Source organism: Colius striatus, chromosome 17 (assembly GCF_028858725.1).
Source record: "Colius striatus isolate bColStr4 chromosome 17, bColStr4.1.hap1, whole genome shotgun sequence".
Lineage (NCBI taxonomy): Eukaryota > Metazoa > Chordata > Aves > Coliiformes > Coliidae > Colius > Colius striatus.
The window spans coordinates 5,903,605-5,920,379 of record NC_084775.1 but is presented as its reverse complement, the minus strand read 5'-3'; the positions used below and the strand labels follow the sequence as shown (position 1 = coordinate 5,920,379).

The following is a 16,775-nucleotide window of genomic DNA, read 5'->3' as shown; positions in this document are numbered from 1 at the left end:
ATTTTTTCGGGGGGCTCCTATTTACTATAAAAAAATAAAATAATCATTCTTATGAATAAAACAACTTCCATTTCTTTTTTACATAAAATTTTATTAAATCTCTACCTTGAAATTTTCTTTGGAAGCTTGGAATCTGCACGCTAGGGTGTCTATCCAATTTTATGTGTTACAGATCTACATACGAGTGGAAAAACCTTAGTGGGTGCAAGTCATCTCCATGGTCTCCAGGGAAACTACATATATTTACACCATCTCAGAATCTGGCCTCCTTTTGTTGCTTTTTTTAATACAAAAAGACATCTTTTCCCTTTTGTTGTGTCTATTAACCACTGAGGAAAGACGAGTTATTTCACAAACATACATGATGTTTGCCTCACTAAGAACTTAACTGATAGTGATTTTATTACGTGAATCCTTATCTACATTTATTCACTTGCCAGGATTGATAAATTGCATTTTGGCAGAATACTGTAAAGATCTGACCCAGATCCAGACCTACTTATGTGTCAAGGCCCTGGGGTGAAAGCAGGTTAACTGGCACCATGAAGGGTCTCATCAGGGTGCACTCAGAGCCCAAGGAGGCTTTGCACCATCCCGTGTGGTACAGCACCCACAGCATTAGTCATTCCAAGGGCTGGCTGAGGCACTAACATATTCTGCCCTATCGGGAGCTCATCTGGCCTTTGCAAAGGTTTCTGTTTTGGTTGCAGGTGTCTGAGTCGGGGCTGTAGTTCCTTTATTAGCAGTGAAGTTGCAACAAACCCCTTCATTATGGAAATGTGTGTTTTCCACTTTAAATGCAGTTTGTTCAGGAGGAACAAGCATCAGGCAGTCTGTTCTCTCCCTAGAGTGCGTAGGTAGAAGAGCAGCAGTGAACTGGCAGTTTTAAGCTTAGCCTGTGCTGCATTAGGAATGTGAGATTATCTGTGTCTAAATCGATGGTTTGGTGGTTGTTTTTAATTAGCTACTAGATGATATATTGCATTGGAAGCTCCTGCAGCCATGCCGTTCACTCTCAAATTCCTCTTCCTTTTTCTATGTAAATGACATTGTCCCCATTCTCGTGTCAAAGGAGGTGACCAAAATGGGTAGAACAAATGATGAGTCCTCAGACTGGGAATTTTCTGCAAACATGTTTGTGTGTGGAGTGACTTGAGGTCTTTCCTTGTGATTTATATACACATCAGAAATTACTTTTAGGCTGAGCTTGCGTATTCGTAAAACATGAGCATTTGCAGGGTCTGAATGTTGACAAGCCTGAGGCTAAAGCACTAACACAGTGTTACAACTTTACAGAGAACTGGTCTAGTGGGGTTAAATAGAGACATTTAATTCAAGTATTGTAATGATTGTGTTTCATGAATATGTGTAATCTGTATGTATATTATGGAAGCTTAAACAAATAAGTAACTGCACAAATAAGAGTGGGACAAGCATTTGCTCTTGCTTCCCGACAGAGAAATATGAGTTTAAAAAAAAACCCTACACAGTTCCAAGCTTACCAAACATGTAACCTTTGAGGGTAGTGAGTGAAAGTGCATTCTACCCAGGAGCTGTGATTTCTTACACCAGCAAAGACAGCTGTAGCCTTTTTCCCAGTGGGAGCTTGTCAAAGCAGTTGTGCACACAGTATTAACAGCAAGCCACTGATGTCTGAATCAAATACCAGTACTATCCAAACCCTTTGGTATTTTTTTTCAGTACTTTTCAAATGATCTTACTTCCAATATGCTTAGTGGACTTTTGAGATGTTGAGAAACAAAGCATGTGTATCATTAATCTCTAATTCATATTACCTGTTGTTTGCAGCACTACTACACTTTTCACCCCTTCCTTCTTCTGTAAGTCTTCTGTGCAAATGCTCTTCTTTTGATCAAAATACATGCCAGGATATACAGCTGTGACTGCACAAAACTTAGTTTTCCCAAATAAAAGAGCACAGTGGTGTTTGGGTTCTGGGCTTTTGCTACGAGCCCTGCAGATAAGTATCTCGTTCCTCTAGCTTTGGTAAAGGGATGTTACCTGATAGGAAGCAAAAAGAAAGTTGTGTGAGACCAGCCCTAAGTTACCTTCTAGGTAGGACAATTTAGCATAAAAGTGCTTCTTCCATTTATTCTCACTATGTACAGGCAGCTTATATTTCCTGAGCAAGTAAGGAAAGTCCTGTCTGACATCCTGTAAAGAATCACGCAATGTGTGCAAGGAATTTAGAGGAAGATGAGCTTCGGTTACTGCCTTTGGATCAATAGCTTGCAGATTGTTTTATACATGTGGCTACAGCCATTTACTTCAGTACTTCCTTATTACTAGATTGTACTTCTGAGATTAAATGCAGCTATAGAAAGTTATATTCCTCAGGTTGATTCAAGCTAGATTAAAAGGTTTTTCTAAGGAAGATAATACCTGGTGGGGCTACAAAATACTCCTCTACTTTCTCTCGGGCATTTCTCAGCAGCTCTTTCGTGCAGTTACCTTCTGTAACATCATCTTCTCTGAGATACAGACACCTGAAGAACAAAGGTTACAAGCCTATATTTAAGCTCTTCTATAAATATGAATTAGGAAGTGTGGCTTATCTCTAAACCTGGTTCTGGTCATACGTAAGCAGTAAGACAAGCACTGGAAAGTTTTGAAGCAACTTAAGAACAATTGGTGACAGGTATATGGAGAGCAGTGTGTGCAGACCGTTCATGACAAGATACACAGTGGAACTGGAGCTTATCTTTGCTCTGCTTACACCTACAGATCATGGGGGGCAATGACATCTTTCTCCCACAGAAAACCATTATAAGACTTTTCTGTAAGCAGAGAGGCCAAATGCACGACCAGAGTGATTTCCATGTGATGAAAAACGTTAGGAAAGCAAGTAGTTTAATACATGAAGTTAAGGGAGGCTGCTGACATTTCCTACCTGTCCTCCAGGACTGAATCCATCGGTTCCACACCATCGGTGTTTACTTCATGAAGCTGATCAGCAAACTGGATGGCTTTCTGCAGCCGCTGCACGCCCTCTGCATCGCGGAAATCCACCAAGGCCAGGTGCTCCAAGTGATCCAGCACATCCACCGTCACTCTGTGCTGCAGAGAGACAAATACGGACGAAAAGAGGCAGCGGTGAGCAGCTTTAACGTACTGGGGCTTTTTTTAACTACAAACTTGTTACGTGTCAAACCCCGAGTTCACATCTGCCGAGACACGCTGACTTCTTGTACCCTCTTACAAAATTAACCTCAGTCGGACTCGTATCACTTTGCTCCTCGTCTCCTGCCCACCGAGGGGCGAACGGGAGTTGGCAGCGGGCCTGACAGGAGCGGCCGGTGCCGCCTTTGGGGCCGCGCTCCTCTCGCGCGTTCCCCGGCCGAGCTGCCCTACCTGCGGCGGCGGCCGCGGCTCGCCGGCCCTCGCGCTGAGCGCGGCGCGGGCAGCCGGGACCTGCCAGGCCGCGCCGAGCCGCCGCGCCACGGCCAGCGCCCGCACCGGCACCGGCATCGCGCCCCGCGCGTCACGCCCGCGCCGGAAGCGCGTCAGAGCGGCGGCGCGCCCGTCCCGTCCCGGCGCGGGCAGGGGCTGCGGGCGCTCGGCCGCCGCCGCGATGAACAGCGTAGGCGAGGCCTGCACCGAGCTGAAGCGCGAGTACGACCAGTGCTTCAACCGCTGGTTCGCCGAGAAGTTCCTCAAGGGCGAGAGCGGGGGGGACCCCTGCGGGCAGCTCTTCAAACGCTACCAGCTGTGCGTGCAGGTGCGTGCGGCGCCGGTGCTGCCCGGGGCGCTGCCACCGGCTCGGGACAGCAGCGTGCTCACGCTTTGCTGAGTGCCGCCTCCTCGCGTCCCACCCCAAAGCTTCTGACCGCTTTGGCCCACCCGCCGCTGTGCACTCCCTGCGCGGCTCCGGGTTGTCTCTCGTGGCGTACGATATCTTACTGGCGTATCTTACCGTGTTTTCTCCCCTTAGTGTAACTTCTTAGACCTGCTGGTGTTGAAGGTGTAGCCCGTTTATGTGATAGGACGCAGGCTGGAGTTCAGCATGAGTGCTCAGTACCTGCTCGGGCATCTCTAATATTGAAACTTTATGCAAAATAATCTTAAAACTGCTTTTTCTAGGTCACATGTTGCATCAAAAATCACATCATTAACACTACAAAGCTGAGTCCAGTTTCATTTTTTCTTCTTTTCAGAAAGCCATCAAGGAGAAGGACATACCCATTGAAGGCCTGGAGTTCATGGGCCCAAACAAAGCCAAAACTGAGAACTCCTCTTGACCTCAGCTGTATGGACAGAGTCATGAGTATGAGCCTTTGGACTGAGCAACATCAGGTGCACAACTGGATACCATGTGAATAACACCTTTGTTAAGCTGCTTTCAAGGAAGTGAGGAATTTTCTCTGCTTGTAAAACAGCTACACACAGGCACACAATGAAAAACAATCTGGGTCACCTGCTAACTGCTGCCTCCTTTTCAGTGAATTTTGGTGGTGGTTCAGCACTTAAACTGTGAAAAGCTGTTTGAACTAACTTCCTATTGAGTGAACCCTGCAGTGGGAGAATACTTATTGGAGTGGGCTGAGATAGTAGCTGCTTTGTAACTGATTTCTCTTATTTCTATAACACTTGAAAGTGTTTAAAAAGAATATGAAAGAGGGTGATTTACTTTGTCTCATCTCTATGTTGCTGAATTTCGGTAAAAGAAATTTGTTTTAAATGATCCTAATTGCTGAGAGGCTAAAATGTTGTTTTCTATCAGCAACATGGGTGGTATAAAAGCATTCTGATGGACCTGCAATAACTTAGCTAAAATAAACATACCCAAGTTATGTTTTGTTCAAGTAGGTAACTGTCCAGTAGAACCTGCTTGTGACCTCCAGAAAGGATGGAGGTGGCCTGCAACAGACGCTGAAGAGGACATTTTAATGCTGAGGCTACTTCTTCAGCCTTTTCTGAGGTACTGAAACAATCTTGAATTCTTTCTCCTGTAACATTACATGTTCCTGCATTAAAGTGCAGCACAGCCCTGGCTGTCCTTTTCCACACTACCACAAAGCACCAGGCTGGCCACCATCACTGTTACCACTTGTGGTTGTCAAAGTGTGTGTTAAATGAGGGAACCATTGGGTTGTGGCTTGACAGCTGGTGATGTTAAAAGCCCCAGCTGCCACCTGGGCATCATCTCTGCTTGCAAACCTGCTCCTGAACTGTGTGTACTTTACACCTAGGAAAGCACACAGTTATTTGTGCTGTCTTGTAAACTGCAGGGACACTCACAGTAGCTAGAAAAAGGATGTTTGGGAGAGAAGCAAGGGATCAGGATCCATCCTGCCCAGTGGCCCTGCAAGCATTTTGGCAGTGGAGGACATTTCTGTTGATCCTGATACAGGCATGGGGAAAAGCTGTCCTCTCCTTACACCAGCACAAGTGAAAGAGTAAAAAATATTAAGGCCTGGGGATGAAAGAGAAGTCAACTTCCTAATTCTCCTAGAATTAGTGAGGAAAAAAGTGAGCTTCACTCTGCTTTTAAAGCACGACCAGAAGGATCATTTGAGGGGTTTACTTAAAAAAATGATAAAAGTGCAGTTCTCAGCTGTCACAGGTGGGTTGTGTGCAGCACAGCCCCTCAGCAACCACCCAGTTCTCGGGGGTGTTTGGCTGAGCCATGCTCCTGCGCTTGGGGGTGTGAGCGAGGTAGTGCAATGTACAGGGATTAAACATGGCACTTAAAAAAGAGCTGTTGACTCCTAAACTGCTGGGTCGCTCAGGTGAAAATAAAAAATAGCTAAGGGAAAGGTCTTTCTAAAAGCACTGTCAGTAGCATTTTGGGGAGTGTCAAGTATGTGGCTTGTTTTGTTTTAAGGAAGAGCACATAAATCCATTTGCTTTTCTATCATCATGCAAGAATAAATGATTTTTGTCAGTTAGCTTTAAAACACCTGTGCCCATCAGTGCCTTGTTCTGTGCTTTTAACACAGAAGAGCTTGTCTTGGCAGTCATTTTAGAACTAAGTGAATGAAATCAGTTGCATTGAAGCGTGGGAAGGGTGTCCCACAGCATCTGCTTTGAAATTCTCCCTTGCCCTCCATCACTCCTTTCAGCAGCAAGGTGCTAAGTCAGCTGCTGCATTCTGCTTTTTGTGAAACACAGTATTAGTGACAGCTAAGACACAGCTCTGTCTCTCATACCTTGCAAAAAAAAAAAAGAGTTCAACTTTTGCAGAAGGAATTAGAAAATGGTTGTCTTGCAGAATTATACTGGAACAGACTGAGGGCTTTAGAACTGGCTGTTAACTATGGGAGATAATTAAGGTTAAGAAGCTTCTAAATGACACAGCATCATTTACAGATGTATGCAGTGGAGCAGAAAGCATGTTTTCACTTTTAACACCTGTATGAAAGACTGTACAGCCAGACTGCAGCTTTCTGACAAGCAGGGTTGTGGGCAATGTATGTACTGATGTACTAGAAAATCTGAGAGCTGAAGATGAACATTGTGTAGAATGAACATTGTGCACAGAGAGCTTAATTAAACATCTTTGCTGCTGCCTTCTCCCAGAAGGGGTTAAAAGAAAACTGCCTTCACGACTGCTAATAAACATTGCAATAGCTGACTATGGAGACTGTGCCTCAGTATATGCTGAGTTTTAATCTACAGTAGTAGCCTGATACCTGTTCACTGGGCTGTGAGCCGTGGGGTCACAGCAGTCAGTTAAACCAGACACAAAGGATACAAAGTTGTCGTGATCAGATGCAGGAGCAAGTATTGTCATTCAGGCAGTCAAATCCCTTTGCTCATGTATTGTGGGAAGCCTTGTGTCTTAAAGAGCTAAGGATCCACATTAACAAACAAGTCAGACCTTAAATTCAAGTTCAGGGTTGTTTATTTAAAGGACCTCTACACAAGCTCAGACCCCACTCTGCATCATCGTAGCAGGAATGCAGTTCCCTCTGTGAAGATGCCCACACAACCTTATGGTCCAAGATGGAAAAAGATGAAGTTCTGTCTGTAGTCAGGATCTCAGTTTTAATCTTCATAACCGGTTGGGAGAGCATTAACATGGGGGTTGTGGAACAGAGTTTTGTTCCCGTCACCCCAGGGGAAACGCTGTTGAAAGGAGAAAGAAAATGAGCCAGTGACAGCTGACTGAATATGTACAGCACATGAAATCAACAGCAACATGGATGCAAACGATGGGGTGATGAATTAAGGAAGCTGGCATCTGTTCTTGGCCTGGGACAAGTCTCCCTGGTCTGTCAGCCACCATCTCTAGACAAGATGATCTTTGCTTTCACGTAGACATCAACTGTGCCGTAGTCCATATAGAATTATGGGAAAATCTGGGATCCCCAGGGTTAAGTCTCAGATCTGTATTCAATGCAACAGCTCTAAGACTGACATTTTTTTTCAGCAAGACGGCAGCAGGATGACTTGGGAGTGGGAGGCCCATTGGGAAGCCAATGGGTGCTTCATCTGAGCTGCCTCTGAAACAAAGCTGCAAGTTAAAATCCTGACTATTGCAGCACCTCATGTGGCAGGCAGGAGAGCCAGAGATGTGGCAGTAATCTCAGATGAAGCTCTGCAGTCACAGGAAAAAATTAAACAGAATACAGAACATACCTTGGTCCTGATCCGGAGGTGAGGGTAAGGAACAAACTCGGGTCTCTCATGCTCTTCCTTTCCCTTCAAGTAGCAGTTCAGCATGCAAACGCCAACCCCAGGGAGAGCAACCACGAAGGACAAGAGCTTCCAGAGGCGGGCTGGTGAGAAGTTACAGTGGTTACAACAACAATCGCCATTCCCGTCAGTGCTGCTGATCTCAGTACAGTGCCGAGGCGCCGATGGGCGCCCCGTGTCCCTCCCTCGAGCGTGGGCCTCCCTCCCCGCTTTCCACGACGAGACGACAGCTCCTCCGTCTCGTGGGGACGCAGGGCTCCCGGCGCAAGCCGCGGGGCGACCGCGGTCCCTCGGCAGGGCTCACACGGCCGGGCCCTGCCGAGCGCCCCGCTCGCCGCAGAGGGCAGCGGCCGTCAAGGGCAACGGGCCGTGCCCGCGGTTCCCAGCTGCGCGCTCGCCCCGAAGAGCCGCGTTACCTCCGCCGCCCTCGTGGGCCGCGGCCGCCGCCATGGTCCGCCCCGGCGTTGCGCGCGGCGCGGCGGCGCCGAGCAGCAGCCGCGGGACCCTCCCGAGCGCCGCCATCCCCTCCCGTCCGCGGCCGCACCGGAACCGGAACCCGCGGCGCGGGCACGCGCGTGCGCACTCCGCTGCCGTCGCCGGTCTGACCTTGAGCGGCGCGCGCTGCGGGGGGGCGGTCTGCGCATGCGCCGGCGCTGGCGGGCGGGAGGGGCCGCACGTGACGGGGCGCAGAGCGCGAGGCTCGGGCGCCATGTTGGTGCTGAGGGCTCCGGGGCAGGGCGCCCGGCCGAGGCTCCCGGGCCGCGCTTCGGGAGCGGCCCCAGGGCTGTGGGGACAGCGAGGGCGTGAGGGGAGCGCTGGGCACGTCCCAGGCATGAGGCGACTGACCAGTTCCTCGAGGGGAGGCCAATGTAGAGGCGGGGTAGCCGTGAGGGAAGCGGGGGCTGCAGAGGGGCTCGGCGGCCGTCAGGCTGAGGCACGGGGGAGGACGCTGCGGTGCGGCAGCTGTGGGAGCTGGCAGGGATTTCTGCTGGGTATGGGACCTGTGAGCACACAGCTCTCCCGAGAAGAAGGAGATACTGTAGCCAACGTCCTTGCATCCAGAGAAAGCAGGGGAGGAATGTCTCACAGCGCGAATATCCACGAGTGACTTTCAGAGACTCTGCTCAGTGCAGGTGGCCTAAGAGACAGCACTGCTGTCCTCTGGAATCTCCTGTCAGTGCAGTGAGTTGTGGCTGTATGAGTTTCTTTTATGCAACAGCAGAGAAGGGCCGTTGGATTGGTTAATTCAGATAAGAGACCAGTCCCATCGCTGGGATTTCAAAACTATTTCAGTCATGACAGTAGAAATGTTTTTGTCGTTAATGAGATGCAGGTTTGTAACCACTTATGTGTTTTTAATTACATGGATTCCTGGGATGCTTCTGCTTCAGTGATATTGCCACTTGAATAAACACAAGATCTCCAAAAGAACAAACAAACAGAAACCCACAAAAACCCCACCCTAAACTAATTTGAAAACACCTAGATTCTTTTCTAATGACAACCCTTTATTGGTGCCTAATGGTTGGCTGTTCCAGCTGTGGTAAAAGCCATGTAGATGGAAAGTAGATTTCAAACACGTCAGACATGCAGTAAAATGGGAGGACTCTTGTACTGGACTGAAGCAGAGTGGGGAAAGCAGAGAAACTGAGCTTTCAGGAAGGGATGGTGGTAAGGTCTGGTCTGTGAATGAATGACGATGAAAGAATTGTGTTTCCTCCTAATAAAGTATGTACCTTTGTGGGAGAAAGAGGAGATTTGTCTGTTACATGAAGGCATACAAGGAAGTACAAGAGCTCTGTTCTGGTTTTGGGTGGTGTTTCAGAGTGCTGCTCTGGCCAGAGGTAGTACGGGCTCACATTGTGGTCCTACCAAGCTGACTGCTTTTCTGTTGGCAAGACCAAAGCATGTAGCATGGCTGAGTTGCTATTACATGTTGTTAGACAGTAGGGAGCTGTGCTTGCTGCTGAGGAATTTGATTTTCACTTGGAAGAAGGCTTGTGCCCAAATGTACTGTCTAGCATATAGGAATGGTAAGGTGGCCAGGATCTTGGAAGGCTGTTATGAATCATAGCTTGGCATAAAAATACTGATTGCTCAGTAGTTTGGTTACTGCATCTTTCCAGCATAAGCTGTTAATAAGTACTTTGGTGTCTGTTATTCCTTTAAAAAGAAAAATCACAGTTACCTCTTCCAGTAATTTACTTTCATATTGTTTTGTTTAATAAATCATTTTAAGAACAGTCTTACATACTGAAAGAAATTCTGAGCACTTTTTGCACCCATGGAGCTCCAAGGGGCTCGTGGAGAGGAACTGAAAACAGGCTTTGAGGTTCAGGTCTGTCCTGAACCTGAGAGTAGTGGCAGTTTCGTTACAGTCTGAGTTGTACTGGCTTAAAATGGGACTTTCTTAGGCTTAGAAACTAGCCTATCACCTTTAAATAATAAAAAAAAGGTCCTAAATTCTGCCTTTCAAGGAAGTTTCAGCGTGTATATTTTCCCAAAAGACTCAGTGTCCTGAGAGCCCTTTTAGTGCAGAAGATGCTACAAAGTTGGATCTGAAAAAGGAAAAGAAAACAAAAGCCCAACCAGTGCTGTTAGGCAGTCCCTTTGAGAAAGCTTTTTCCAGTGTGGTGGTGGTGGAGGAAGTCAGGCTGGAGCTCCTGGCTGCCCAGTGCACATCATGTGAGTGTGCAGTGGTGACAGGCTGCACCTGGGTGCAACGCTTGGGATGGAATTGCTGTTCAGTTTAGCAAAATTGGAACGATGACATTGAGCTGGTGTTCAGTAAAGGGAGAGTTGTCTCACTAAGCTGAAAACACTTGGAGCAGAAACCAACACTTTGGTTCCTGTGTAGTAAGCACAGAAACACTTGGGGAGGCAGGAAGCTTTACCTTTCCGGAAACGGCCCTAAATTTAGGGAGTTTTGAGATAGGGAGGTTCTCCTGTAATTCAGAATCAAATGCTCTTTTCCAAAGACTCAGTTTTTTATCTTTTCTTTTTCTGATTTTTCCTAGCTGCAGCAGTGCCCAGCAGAGGGAAGAGGACACGGGACAATCACTGGTGAGCTGAGCTTTATAAAACCCTTCTGTAGCGTCAGCTCTCAGAGCAATGCCGGCCTGGCCCGCCTGGTGGCAAACTGCATTCACGGGATGGAAGCACCTCTCTGTTAAGGAGGTTTGGGATCAACAACAGTGTTCACTGGGATTTCAGATTGTAATCTCATCTCTCTGCGTTTTAAAGTTTTCAGAGACCTGCTCATCCCTCTCAAATAGCAATGTTTCCTCCATCAGATACTGGCTTAAATGCAGAGTCCATGCTGCAGAGATAGTGCCTGTGTCGAACTTCACAGAGTTTCTGGGGGGTTCTTCATCTTTTCCCTGTAGTCCTGGAACTGCAGAAATCAATATTCTGCCATCTGTAAGTTCTTTGTTTTCCCTCTTTTCACCAGAGCTTTATCAGCTTTGTAAGTGAGGGAGGGAGGGGGGAAGAGGGCGTTGAGAAGCCATTGTCCCTTCTCTGGGGAACGATCTGGAAGTACTATGCAAATCTTCATTTGAAGACCCTGGGAACTGGGGGAGGGCTTTAGCTGTGAGCTCAGTAGGAGGGGAGCTCTGCATCCCTGCTCACACCCCCCTGCCTAGTGCAAGGAGCTGGGAAGAGTTTTTTGAACTGGCAGAAGAGATGTTTTGTGCTTTGTGCCCTTCTGTAAGGCTTTCCACTTCTTATGTCTGCTCCTTTGTGCTTGTTTCTCCCTACTGTCTTTTAAATGTTTGCATAAGAATTGAGCAGGGGAGAGATCTAAGAGCTGCAATTAGCAGTGATGGAGTCAGAACCGTGCAGGGTGCAGCATCCATCCCCACCTTGCACCCCATCTGGAGCCTCCCACCCCGCAGCAGTGCAGTCTTTGGCTTGGAGTGCAGGCACAGGTTTAGTAAGCAAATTGTTCATCTGGTCAGGAGCAGCAGAGTAAAATAGCTTGCAGTTCTCAGATTATCACATTGTAGCCAGGTCTTAAAAAGCCTTCTCTTATGGGGGAGGAAGACTCAGAGTGCAGTACCTGCTTTATGCAGTACCTGGCAGTCGGTCCTGGCGTGGTTCTGGGCTGTGTGCCACCTGGTTCTATTAGGACGGTCAGTCTAACCGCCAGCTGCCTGGAGGCTGTATGGGGTTGTCCTTAGGCCTCATAGAAGGGGAAATATCCTGACTGCATAGACACATGGGGAAGAGGACGTTAGGGAGGGACAGCACAGCTTCATATCTAGGCGTTTTTGTGTTTATAAGCTCCTCTAAAGACAGTCATAGTCTCTTGGATTTTCTGACTTTCCTTTTCATGGCATCAGTCCCATTGTTTATTTTTTCTAACTTTGAGGGGTTTTGTGTTCCAACAGACTAAAAATTGGTTTTGAACAATGGCAGCCCTGGAAAATGCAACACTATTCTCTCTCCTATGGGCAGCTGAGAAGATGCAGCCATTTAAAAATCACACCTTCTGTAAAAGCCATAGGAGCACACGCCATGAGACTTAACTCTCTGTTACCTCCCACATTATATCCAAAGCCATGTAAAACGCTAGTGTTTTGTTCTGCAAGTACTTTACTGCTTTGTAGAGGGAAAGTGCATCACAAGCATGCTCTCATATGCACAGTTGGGGCTGAATGTGTTCTCATTTCCCCCCCCAACTCACTTTTAAGAGTATCTCAGCTGACTTGGGTGAATGTCCCCTGGCACTATGCTTCCTGAACGTGCCCCCTTCCCCAAGTGCTCCCATTACCTGTGCACCATCCCTGTAGATGCATTTCTGAGTATGCTTGTTTGCATGCAGGCTGCTGTATGAACGCACATTCTTCTCACCCACTCTTCACGTATGCATGCAAACACACAGAGGCATTCTCAAGTGCACACATCCATTCACTTTCTCTCACATACATTTGTGCACATACACAGACCTTTTTGAAAACTCCTGTTTTCAGAAAGGTTTTATTTATAGGTCCTGCCTGGTTGTGAATGTGAAAGGGAGAAAGCCCCTCAGAGGGTTCCTTTCATGTGTAAATCAGCCTAGGCTGAGAGCATTGGGGTCACGGAGAGGAGGATTTCACTCTTAATTACTCAGAGAGAAAGCGGGCAGGGGACTTTCTCAAACTAATAGGGTTGTTCTCTGCTGGGGAAAGCAACTTCAGAAGCCCAAGTTTCTCTTGCATCAGACTTCGGGATCTGATTCACAGGCCTCTTCTGCCAGTAGCAAGAGCTGGTGTCTGTGTGGCACTTGGAACAAACAGTTCAGCTTCCAAAATGCTTTACTTATTAAAGATGATTATGTTCATTCTGATAATTGGGTATTCTTTGGAGACCAGGGGAAGAACTGACCTAGTTTGCTTTATTTTTATGCCACTTTTACTGAAAAAAAAAAAAAAGTTAGTTTGTGCTGCATAGATCTGTGACTCCATCTCAGGAACTCAGTATCCTTTGAGATCTGCAAGCTTCCACCTCTCTGCCAAGCAGAAAAATGCTATTGTCTAGAGATTAGTCTGTGAAGCAGGACTCTGAACTTGGACTTAAAACCGGCACTGAATCCCCAAATCAGCCACCCAATGCCTTTGTGACCTTAGCTGTGAAAGGGCCTAATGGTCCCTCCAGAAGGGGGCTGTTAAGAACAAAAGTCAGTATGGATTGTGGTAATAAGGCTGCAAATGCCAAGGTAAATGCAGGTGAGGAGCATGTCTGTATCTGAAGAGCTCTGTCTCTTTCCTGGAATGCCATGCAAGCACCAGGTTCCTGTCCTGAAGTAACATTGTTAACCTTTCATCCATCAACACAAAACTGAGTCTGGAAATCTGTGGGAATGGGAGCAGTTGAGTAAGGAAGCACTGGGTTCTCTGTGGGAACTGCACAGAGTGCAGCTGCAAAGTGCAGCTATCAGAGGTCGCAGGGAGGAGATCTGTGCTGCCAAGTGCATATACACACAAGCAAGTCTTATTTTTAATTTCAGTTGACTCAGAGTATATCCTCTCACCTGTACCTCCTTTTCACATGGCCTCTGCTTCTCTGGGTAGGAAATAGAAGCTTTGAGTGCTGAGTGTTCCCATCCTGTGCGTGAACAGCCCCACAGAGCCCCGGTCCAGGACTGTTGGAGCTGTGTTAGCTCAATGTGCCTGGGAAGGCCAAGGTTTGAGGCCCAGAGCACCTGTTTGAGGAAGCTCACACAGAGTGGGGACCATGGGCAGATGAGGTCAGCAGTCTGAAGAGGTCAGAGAGAAATGAATGGGTCATTTCTTTTGCAAATGAAGAGCTGCAGCCTGGAGCAGCCTTAGCAGAGCCCAGCATGTGGGTCCAGGCTGTTCCTTTTATGAGCTGATGGAAATGGGGCCCAAAAGGACTTCCCTGATGGAGTTCTGTCACAGCCTTTGTTATTTTTGCCTCCTGCAGCATGCACTGGGCATAGAATATGGATTGGGGGTTATCCTGGCTACCAGCACAGTCAGGAGGATAAGGCTTTATGGCTGCACAGAAAACCTACGGCTGCAGGGTATCCTCATTGCCATTTCACAAGGAAAATCTTAGTTTAAGTTGTAGAACACATGTTTCTTTCTGCTTTAGTGCTCCTTTTTACCCAGTCTACACTAAAATGAGTAAGTTCAAGAACTGCTTTAAAATAATGCACATAACTGAGTAACAGGGATTAAAAAGCCTGGATTGTATTCTGTTGCAATAGATTGTAAATCTATCTATTCTGCTGGTAAATTGTCAGTTACTTTGGCAAAGCCATACGAATGCCTTCTTCCTCTTTTCCTGTAAAATGCTGAAGAACAGCAATGTATCCTTTCTTGTAAAATATTTTGAGGATTTGGGGTAGAGAGTACCTTATATATGCAAAATGTTGCTGTTAGTAGCACCATCTGTCAATGAAATCTATTCTTATCTACTTTTTATGCAACAATACTTTCTCTGAACTGTTGATTTGGAATTAATTTTATGATACATAAGCAATATCAGTTCTGTCTTGCTATTTGCTCTTTTTTTGTTTTCTTTTTTCCACAGACGACCAGGGAACTTCTTTTGCTGTGACATTGTAATGAGAGGTGGAGACACCTCGAGGAGAAGGTCGAAACAGACAACAGCAATTACAGTCAGTAATATCTGACTTGAGCAAATCTTGCTTCACTTACTGGTCGGTGTATGATCTGTGGCATGCCAGCTTTCCAGTGCACAGGTATTTAAAATAAGGCAGGACATGGAAATAACTGTTTCCCTTGTAGGAGCTCTAGAAACAACTGCCTATTATATTGTCTTTATCCCAGCCTCAGACAGAGTAGGGTAGGTTGGGGCTTTTAAGGGGAAGACGGGTAAGGTTGATGTGACTGTTCGCAGGGTTTTTCCTCACTGCTGTGATATTACAGCTGTGACAAGCAGCTGCAAGTTAGAACAGTCCTGAGATTGACAGTACTTGCACTAAAGAGGGAAATAAACTTAGGTTTATGTTGTATTTTTTGACCTTTACTATGTGTGAAGGATTATTTTTTATGGCTATCTTCTCTATTTTACTTTAGAAACCTCTGGAGGACTGTCCAGCCTTCAGATCTGTTTTGATGTGTTTTGAATGCATGATGTGGAGCACAGCCACTCTCAGTAGGTTGGAGAAACAGGACATCAAATCATAACATGACTGTGGAGGGGTAAGCATGTTCTTTATTTCCTAGAAGCATCAGCTAGGTTTATACCACTTTGTGTAAGAAAAGCTGCAAGAGAAGATTAATGTTTCTGAAGGCTCAGAAACAGTTTCGTGTTTGGGGTAAGGCTGAGGTTAGCCATGGAGCCTGTGTCCAGGCAGTAATTTGACAGCAGACATGGGCACACGGTAATGTAGTCTCTGAAAATCACAGAAGCCTGCTGAGTTATTGTGAGCTGGAGAAGCTTTTCTGTTTGTGGGCACATGGGTCTGCCTGCCTCATATTGTGCAGACATAACTGAGACATAAAGGAGGCTGGCAAATTGCAGAACGCTGATGGAAAGGAGGACAGGGAGCTGAAGAAGAAAAGTTAAGAGTTTGCATTCAAAGGGCTCAGGCCTAGTTGTGAATTCCTAGCAGATAGTTGGTCTTTAAATGAAAGCATTTGTAGTATACTGATTTAATGTGGGAATTGTACAGGTACCTGCAAAGGTTTTTGCACTCCATTTGCAGTGTGATTACAGGAGATGTTAACAGAGAGAGCAGTTTTACTTTCTATCATGGCATGTATGTGTTCATGTACCTAAACTACATAGGACAGGCAGTATAGATGACATCATGCAGAGTGAAACACTATGAGGTATGGGCATAGAATGTTCTCAAAGGTTATGACTGATTGTAAAGATGGCATGTAACTTGCTTTCCTTCTGGCAATACTCCACCATACCATCAGCGTTGCTGTTGTATTATCCAGGGTCTTGCATCAGCTGCACTGGGCACCTGACTGATGGTCTGTTTTCCCTGTCCCACAGGCCCACTGCTGTTTCACCTCAGCACTTTACCCTACTCAGCATCTCCATTACAAGAAGCACTGTTCTGAGGCACTACTTTATCTTCTTTCACTGTACTGGGACCTCAGTGCCATGATGAGGTTGCTTGTCTGTACTGGTTAGTAGCTGTGGTCAGACCATCCCTATGCCTTTCACCAAGCCATGGTACAGATGTGTTCCACTGAGCTCAGCCAGCAGCTCCTCTCTGCTCGAAGTGCATCCCTTAGTGCTGTCAGGACTGTGTTAAGGAGTGTACCAGGCTCTGCGTGGCAGGTTTGTTGGCAATCCCCGTACGCTTGTGCCAGTACCCTACCACAGCTGTAGCTGATGCACAGGGTTGCAGTATTTTGAGACTGATCCCCCATTTAATTATTTATTGATTTAAACTTTCAAAAGCCTCTTCTTTAAACCATTCTTGTGCTGGAGCCTTGTGAATTAATTGCCAAGGACTCACAAGTTGCTGATAGATGTGTGCAGAAACTAGCTACATGGTTGGCCATTCCTGTAAATCATTGGACTCTTCATAAATTTCATTCTGGGCTTTTGCATAAAAGCTGTCTCCCAAACTGGACACAAGACAATGGACACCAGCAGGCACAGCTCCCAGTGACTAGGATATT

General features: G+C 46.6%; 3 protein-coding genes and 1 long non-coding RNA gene across 4 annotated transcripts; 2 read left to right on the top strand and 2 right to left on the bottom strand.

The window, feature by feature from the left end:
• Positions 1–70: 70 nt before the first annotated feature.
• On the bottom strand, positions 71–3,489 carry GATC (glutamyl-tRNA amidotransferase subunit C). The gene is made up of 4 exons (XM_062010332.1): positions 3,373–3,489; positions 2,912–3,078; positions 2,404–2,507; positions 71–2,022 (listed from the first exon to the last, which is right to left on the bottom strand). The coding sequence occupies exons 1-4, from the start codon at positions 3,487–3,489 to the stop codon at positions 1,967–1,969; spliced, it is 444 nt and encodes a 147-aa protein (XP_061866316.1). The 3' UTR covers positions 71–1,966.
• Positions 3,490–3,534: 45 nt separating this feature from the next.
• Positions 3,535–6,604, top strand: TRIAP1 (TP53 regulated inhibitor of apoptosis 1). Its single transcript, XM_010196943.2, has 2 exons — positions 3,535–3,739; positions 4,176–6,604. The coding sequence occupies exons 1-2, from the start codon at positions 3,593–3,595 to the stop codon at positions 4,257–4,259; spliced, it is 231 nt and encodes a 76-aa protein (XP_010195245.2). The 5' UTR covers positions 3,535–3,592; the 3' UTR covers positions 4,260–6,604.
• A 243-nt stretch (positions 6,605–6,847) lies between these two features.
• LOC104549778 (cytochrome c oxidase subunit 6A1, mitochondrial) lies at positions 6,848–8,219 on the bottom strand. The gene is made up of 3 exons (XM_062010039.1): positions 8,076–8,219; positions 7,603–7,742; positions 6,848–7,089 (listed from the first exon to the last, which is right to left on the bottom strand). The coding sequence occupies exons 1-3, from the start codon at positions 8,179–8,181 to the stop codon at positions 7,009–7,011; spliced, it is 327 nt and encodes a 108-aa protein (XP_061866023.1). The 5' UTR covers positions 8,182–8,219; the 3' UTR covers positions 6,848–7,008.
• Positions 8,220–10,791: 2,572 nt separating this feature from the next.
• On the top strand, positions 10,792–16,303 carry LOC133627070 (uncharacterized). The gene is made up of 4 exons (XR_009819926.1): positions 10,792–11,079; positions 14,698–14,869; positions 15,207–15,332; positions 16,138–16,303. It is a non-coding gene; the product is annotated as an uncharacterized LOC133627070 (long non-coding RNA).
• The last annotated feature ends 472 nt before the right edge of the window (positions 16,304–16,775 follow it).